Here is a 7,750-nt window from a genome sequence, read left to right on the forward strand (position 1 = left end):
ACCAAAGAAACTGGGAAGCTATATATTTCTTTTCCAGGGCATCTGTTACATTCTGACTTTTCGCGGCCTGATCTTTCCGGAATGGCCCGTTTCGTTGAGTCCGATTCGGCTAATCCGATTCGGCTAGTCCGATTCGGCGAGTGCCCTATTTGGCGAGAACCTTTTTCGGCGAGTGCCCTATTCGGCGAGTTTTTGAAATTTTAATTTTGAAAGGGAATTATCGGGTACCGTAGCCTAACTGTTTTCACATCGTTTTAACGTCGCTGAACGTGCAGAAAGGAATAAAAGTAAAATGTTTGAACTATTAAATTAAAATTTGTCATGTCAGTTCAGTTGTTTTTATTTCTGACCATCATATCAAAACAATACACGTCAACATATAGCAAAGGTAGAAGCGACAAAACGCGAACGCTAAAACGTGCTTGAATTTGTCATGTCCGTTCAGTTGTTTTTAAGGTAGAAGCGACAAAACACGAACGTTAAAACGTGCTTGTGACCGAAGTAAGTTATTGAGTTGAAAGAAATTGGGCACGGTCGCAACACCTTCAGAAAAATTTAAGATGTAAAGGGAAAATAAACAAAAGAAAATGTCACAAAAAAAAATCATGTTTATATCTATAAGTTAGTACTTTTGAATAGTTAAAATGATTAGTTTGGATCAACAAATGTGTGGCCTACAGCTTGGATTGAAAGGAAATTATCGGGTACCGTAGCCTAGTTATCCCTACCAGCAAAAATTTGTTCCAAGAACCCAGTTAGCCTAACAGTTTATTTTTACATTGTAGTAACAGAATGAAAAGGCTAACCAAATGTGTGGCCTATCGTTTTAACGTCGCTAAACTGGAAATCGTGTAGAAAAGAGAACTTTGATGACTAGGATACGTTGCAAGCCTTAAAGCAGCCGGCGGCCATGGCTGCTAAGTAGTGCTTGAATGACCGGCTGACCGCCTGTGCTACCTCCTCCGTCGGCCAGGTTTGGCCGCCGGTTTCTTCTAGCCAATTATTTAATTTTGCAATAGAATGATTGTGGATTAAATGTCGAAAATATGTAGTATCAAAGAGTGACGCAGAATTAGGTCAGCGCATCATAGTCACGACTGTTGTATTGAATATATCCATCTGCGATCACCAGCGCTGTAAGTCTTGTTTGCAATTCCCAATGTTTATTTTAACGAAGTGTTAATCCGAAGTGCTAATTTACATCGGCTGGCAATATTGTCATTTTTATGTCGATTCAATGTTGTCGGACATTGAATCGTTGTTAAAAAGGAGAACTAGGTTAGTTGGCATCCGTGGGTAAAACACGTGTCTTCATAGTTGAGAACGCTGTGGGTTAGTGACTTCACACCCTCAATGGTGACATCATAACGGAATAAATGGTCAGGTTTTATGAAAGGCGGTATGCAGTTGAAACAATTTACTGAGCTGCGAGCAGTGAAAACAATTTAGGGTCGTTCAGATGGTCCCGCAATACCGGATTACAATCCCGATAAAGCATTTAATGCGTGGTACAACAATTCTATTGCAGGACGTCGCCCAGACTTCAACAACGCTAAGTGATCATTTTAACATTGTTGCAAGTTTAATGCTATTTTCTTGTGCTATCGTTATTGGATTTTGGCCTCCAAGCACGCAGATTTGGCCGCCGAGAAGGAGCTCTCGGTAGGCCACGATGGCTGCCAGAAAAAAACACGAGTTTTAAGGCCTGCGTTGAAACTGAGAAACATTCACAGAAACTCTTCAATACGTTGCATTTTTAAGATAATGTATTCAGACGTTGAATCAATGTACAAATGAACTATTAGGCTAAATGGGTTCTTGGAACAAATCCAAGGGCTTCTGTGAATGTTTCCCAGTTTCAACGTATCCTAGTCAGCAAAGTTCTCTTTTCTACACGATTTCAACGTTTAGCGACGTTAAAACGATGTAAAAACGGCAATTTCTGCTGGTCGGGATAACTAGGCTACGGTACCCGATAATTTCCTTTCAATCCAAGCTGTAGGCCACACATTTGTTGATCCAAACTAATCAATTTAACTATTCAAAAGTACTAACTTATAGACATTAAATATGATTTTTTTGTAACATTTTCTTTTTTCCTTCATTTCTTAAATTTTTCTGAAGGTGTTGCGACCGTGCCCAATTTCTTTCAACTCAATAACTTACTTTGGTCACAAGCACGTTTTAACGTTCGCGTTTTGTCGCTTCTACCTTTTTCTACACCTTTGCTATGTTGACGTGAATTGTTTTTGATATCATGATCAAAAATAAAAACAACTGAACTGACATGACGAATTCAAGCACGTTTTAACGTTCGCGTTTTGTCGCTTCTACCTTTGCTATGTTGACGTGTATTGTTTTTGATATGATGCTTAGAAATAAAAACAACTCAACTGAACTGACATAAAGAATTTTAATTTAATAGTTCAAACATTTTATTTTTATTCCTTTCTGCACGATTTCAACGTTTAACGATGTAAAAACGGCAATTATAATTAGGCTACGGTACCCGGTAATTCCCTTTCAAAAATAAAATTTCAAAAACTCGCCGAATAGAGCACTCGCCGAATAGGGAACTCGCCGAATCGGATTAGCCGAATCGGACTCGCCGAATAGTAGCAGACCCGATCTTTCAGATGCTGCAATGTCAGGGTTTTCTCATTTTCTACCAAAAAAAAAAAACAGTTGATTTTTTTACACTGCTGTTTTGTGTTGCAGGCTTTGACCTTGTAACACCTAAAAATTGTTCCAAACCGTGTTCATGCAATATTGAAAGAAGGTGGAGGCCACAATAGGTATTGAACTATACACATCTGTTAAATTATCGCAATAAACCAAATATACACAAATTCAGCCTGTTTTTCTGACAGTTTCAATTAATTCGAACAATACTGTATGTACCTTGTGACGTTACAGCGTCACGGCTGGATGCGCACGCTACCTCGCAAACAGGGATCAAACAAAAGCGGCCTTAGCGAGACAAGGGCAACAAAATTTGGATTTTGTTTTCTAAGACGCATATTGTACACAATGACATCATGCTGAAACAAAAAACTCGCAAAAGTTAATTTGGGTTTTCCCGCCCTTTAATAACTTTGTTAATAACAAATTTTTCGTAGTTGATTGGTATCGTCCTAAAAAGTTCATAAGTATTGGTATCGGCCTGAAAAAGTGACATCGGTTGAGCTCTAATTAGTTGTTTACTCTTTTTTTATTACATATATTTATATAGATACATTTTATTGTATGTTTTGTGCCAGGTTCTTTGCTTCATAGAATTAAATAAGATTAGGAACAAATTGACTATTGTACTTGAAAAAAATTTGAACACAACATCACCTGGAAATGGGAAGACCAGGTTTGGGCTGAATTCTAATTTTTTAAATTGAAATTTATGTTTAAAACCATTTGTTCATATTAGATGATGTGTATTCATGGTGTTCTATTAGTGTTTTATAATCCTGTTCATTGTATTGATTGATTGACTAGAATTGTCAGAAGAAGGCTATTATTTTTTAGTTTTATTTCAAACTTTACTTTGTATTGCTGTAAATAGGCAACGGTCTTCATGTGGAAAGGTGGGTAAAACTCTTGAAAGATCTTGGAAGAATTGCATGCCATTAACATCATTGTTTCTGCAATATAGCAACTGATTGTTCATAGCATCATTATATGTTATACTTACTGTAACATTTGTAGCTAACTGGTCTGGGCTGATGCTGAGCTGCGTCGGAGTCTGCCTCGCTGTCTGACCTAGTCTTATTCTGAAACGATCCCTGTTCCATATCTAGAAAGCTAAAACCTCAATTGCTAAGGTAACAGGGATCAGTTGTCAGTAGATGTTACAGAAAATATATCAGAAAATATATTTTCTGTAACATCTACTGACAACTGATCCCTGTTACCTTAGCAATTGAGGTTTTAGCTTACTGTAACATCCGTTACAAATATTTCTAACCATTATTATAGGATTTACACCTAGAGGAGGCAGAGGTGGTGGAGGCAGAGGCTTTGGAGGAGGCGGAAGAGGAGGTTAGTGGTGATGTAATAAGTTGTGAAGATTGTTCATGTCGTCACCCAATTGTAAATTTATGTGCGTGTTTTTAATTTATAAAGAGTTTAATCAATTCCTTGTAACAGGTTTTCGTGGAGGCGGTCGTGGTGGTGGCGGAGGAAGAGGTGGGGGAAGAGGAAGAGGGGGTGGTGGAAGAGGTTTGTGTTAAATCTAGATTGATTTCATAAATTTATTTGAACATACTCTCATGTTTTTCCCAATTTGCTATGTCTCTTTGAACTATGTGTGTGAACATCTTTCTAAATAAGAATCAAAAGGACATCTGGTAGAAGATGCATTATATTTTAGTTCTTAGTTGTACTGTAACTAATCCATCATTTGTTTTTGAGGTCTTACATTTATAAATGTTTTGGTCAGCCAATATTTATTGTTTCTTGTATACAAATATTCTTTTATGTTGTTTGTCAACATGGTTCTTCTTCAGGTAGAGGAGGCGGTGGACGTGGTGGGTTCAGAGGAGGAAGATCAACTTTTGTCGAACCTCATCGCCATTCTGGTGTGTTCATTGCCAGAGGCAAAGAAGACGCACTTGTTACCAAGAACTTGGTTCCAGGAGACACAGTTTATGGTGAAAAAAAAGTTGAAGTCGAGGTGAATAAATGATTTTTTTAATTGTGTTCTGTTTTTGAACTAACATGAATGCACAGTTAAAAATTACTTTTTGGGATGTACGTTTAGTTGAACCGCGTAGTGCAGCTGTTGCTATATTTCTTCTTTAAAATCACGCTAGCAACAAACAAAACTAAGTAATTCAATGTTTTGTTGTTTGTGTCCCAGGTGGAAGGATCAAAGATCGAATACAGAGCGTGGAATCCTTTCAGGTCGAAACTTGCAGCCGCGATATTGGGCGGCATAGAATCCATTCACATGAAGCCCGGTTGCAAAGTGCTCTACCTGGGAGCTGCTTCCGGTACAACGGTATCACACGTTTCCGACATAGTTGGGCCGGTGAGTTAGGAGATAAAACATCTTGTTTGCTTCGTGTGTTTGCGCCAATGCCGGAGAAACATAAATTTGGTCACGCTTTGTAAATACTCCTGAAGAAAGTATACAGTACGGTACATGTTGAAAAAAACTTTTATGCAGTTAATTAATATTGCACTTTGCACGTAAAAGCAACATTCAATTCAGCGAAAAACTTGTAGGTTACTGACCACCACAAAGCAAATATTGCACTCGGATGGCTCACTCTGTTTTGCATCACAAAATGCTCGCTTTTTACGCCACCCAGTAGCTCAATAGTAATGACGTCATTGCGTATCTCTTCCAGGAAGGTCTGGTGTACGCTGTCGAATTTTCACATCGTTCGGGACGTGATTTAATCAACGTTGCCAAGAAACGGACGAACATCATCCCGATCATAGAAGACGCCAGACATCCGCACAAGTACAGAATGCTTGTCGGTGAGGATGAGGGCATCTCATCAAATGTCCACAAGAAACTTAACTTTTTCTGTTTTTGATGTTTTCATAGTGTAGTTCCACATGTTGACACTCCTTTGCAACAGAGTTGCAGGGTGCCACTTGCTGTACTGTGGGTAGTAGCGGGGATCACATAAAAAGATGTTTCGTTAGGCAGAAGTACCAGTTCTCGTGTCGGAAAAAATGCTTTTAATGTTGCAAAGAAGTTACACATCGTTTAGTTTTACTGCAGTGCATAGTCATGTTTGAGGTTGAAACTTTTCTCGTTGCAGGAATGGTGGACACGATATTCGCTGACGTTGCCCAGCCAGATCAGGCTCGAATCGTAGCCATCAATGCTCATCAGTTTTTGAAAAATGGAGGCCACTTTGTAATTTCAATAAAGGTACTGCTATTGTTAAAATCGATGGATTAACTGCGTATGCTTTTGATTTCATCGAGTGATAAATGATTACTGCATGTTGTGGTAAATCCGGCCACCTTCTAAAACGGGCAAAACGGGATTAAAACCGCACCACATACACTAAACGTTTATATTAAAATCAACTTTTTCACGTTTAGGCATCTTGTATTGATTCCACTGCCAAGCCAGAAGCTGTCTTTGCTGCCGAAGTGAAGAAGATGCAAGGAGAAAAGATGAAACCACAAGAGCAGATGACGCTTGAGCCATACGAACGTGACCATGCTGTCGTGGTGGGGATTTACCGACCACCTCCCAAAGTGAAAAAATAAACTCTGTTTTTAATACTTTTTGTCCGAACCTCGTCGCGTGTCAGCACCGGCTGGTATGTATTTGGTAGAAGGGAGTAGGATTTTACTGAGAAAACTTAGCATTTTTACCCCTACAATATCAACAAACATCCACTTGACGTAACAATATTTTGCCTTTTCTGGGAAAATCATGGACCTTTTGGCAGTTGCCAGCTATTGTGTGAAAAGCAAACTTGTATTTTTCCGCTTATATTCTGTCAACTTCTTGGTCTACTAAGTTACATTGGTGAGCGAAACCGAGCAAGTCATTTTGCGCAATCGACTTTAATTCCGATTAGACGAGCCAACTAATCTGGCGCTTTAAAACCCGATCACATGTGATTGCACTCTACTGGCTCAATCATGCTTTCAAAACGGACGTCCCTATGATGCCACTGCCTTTTGTCACTATTTTAATAAAATGCCAAGCAAAGATGTTCACAAGGTTTGCGTTGTGAGGAAGAAGCAACATTGACGGTAATCAGAGAATCCGCTGTAGCCGATGGGTTTTCAATTCATAAATTTTGTGGAACGACGCTCCGTGAATTAATCTTTAGGTGACGTTACGGAGTTTCTAAGATCAGCATGCACAGTTTATTTTTAAAATCAATATTGTTATGACATTGCATCATAGCAGGATCAGATGAAATATGCTCAAGACAATTAAGTGACACTGGGACATTTATTATCGGCTAATTTTACTACACACACGCGTTTGTCTCCTAAACATTATTCTGTTTTTTTTTCAAATATCCTTCCTAGTGTCTGTTACAGTTTTGTTGTTGGAAACGAGACGCTTAGGGCCGAAATTTTATCATACGGCTTAGTGGTTAGTGCGCCCGCCTCTGAATCGCTTGACATGGGTTCGATACCTTGTCGGGTCATACCAAAGATTTGAAAAATGGCACTGAATCTAATTCCTGCTTGGCACTGTGGAATGGATTCGAGTAATAATGTACTCAGGTGCGGCTGCATTGACACTGCTTTGTAAAGCGCTGAGGAGCAACGCATTATGCGATGGATCCAGCGCTATATAAAAACAAACATACTATACGGTTTCTCTGTCTAATATTTACCATGGTATCGAGGTAAATTGACATAGACTGCAGTAGCCTAGTTTTACATCGAACAATAATTTTTTTAGCAAATATTGTGCGGTTCTAACGAACTTTCGTGTAATAAGCATCATAAAAATAAAGGCTTTAATCAACTAAATATAACATCCAAAATATAAACAAGCACAAAAGATTGCTTATCACATAAGACAGCTGAATAACTACAGTAGGACAGTCTATAAACATCTGGCTTTACGTTCAGCAGAAGCAACAGTTTTATATAAAAAAGAAGAAGCAATGATTTAAATGCCACGTTGACTAATTAATAGTATCAACCTGAAGCAACACAAAGGATTTAGCAACATAAAATTTCACTACAGTTCGTTTCAATCTGGGATAGCCCCGCTCGGTTAGCCTGTGACTTCGTGAACGAAGAAGATTGAAGATCA

The 7,750-nt window shown here is 38.7% G+C and overlaps 1 protein-coding gene across 1 annotated transcript; it reads left to right on the forward strand.

The window, feature by feature from the left end:
• Nucleotides 1-3,258: 3,258 nt before the first annotated feature.
• Nucleotides 3,259-6,684, forward strand: LOC145780740 (rRNA 2'-O-methyltransferase fibrillarin-like). Its single transcript, XM_082592367.1, has 8 exons — nucleotides 3,259-3,358; nucleotides 3,970-4,032; nucleotides 4,141-4,212; nucleotides 4,500-4,666; nucleotides 4,853-5,023; nucleotides 5,346-5,478; nucleotides 5,769-5,881; nucleotides 6,058-6,684. The coding sequence occupies exons 1-8, from the start codon at nucleotides 3,346-3,348 to the stop codon at nucleotides 6,226-6,228; spliced, it is 903 nt and encodes a 300-aa protein (XP_082448493.1). The 5' UTR covers nucleotides 3,259-3,345; the 3' UTR covers nucleotides 6,229-6,684.
• The last annotated feature ends 1,066 nt before the right edge of the window (nucleotides 6,685-7,750 follow it).

This window comes from Aplidium turbinatum, chromosome 12, assembly GCF_918807975.1.
Source record: "Aplidium turbinatum chromosome 12, kaAplTurb1.1, whole genome shotgun sequence".
NCBI lineage: Eukaryota > Metazoa > Chordata > Ascidiacea > Aplousobranchia > Polyclinidae > Aplidium > Aplidium turbinatum.

Coding starts and splice junctions, on each gene's coding strand:
- LOC145780740 (XM_082592367.1), top strand. Junction 4,033..4,140: donor TGGAGGAGGCGGAAGAGGAG/GTTAGTGGTGAT, acceptor TCCTTGTAACAG/GTTTTCGTGGAGGCGGTCGT. Junction 5,882..6,057: donor ACTTTGTAATTTCAATAAAG/GTACTGCTATTG, acceptor TTTCACGTTTAG/GCATCTTGTATTGATTCCAC.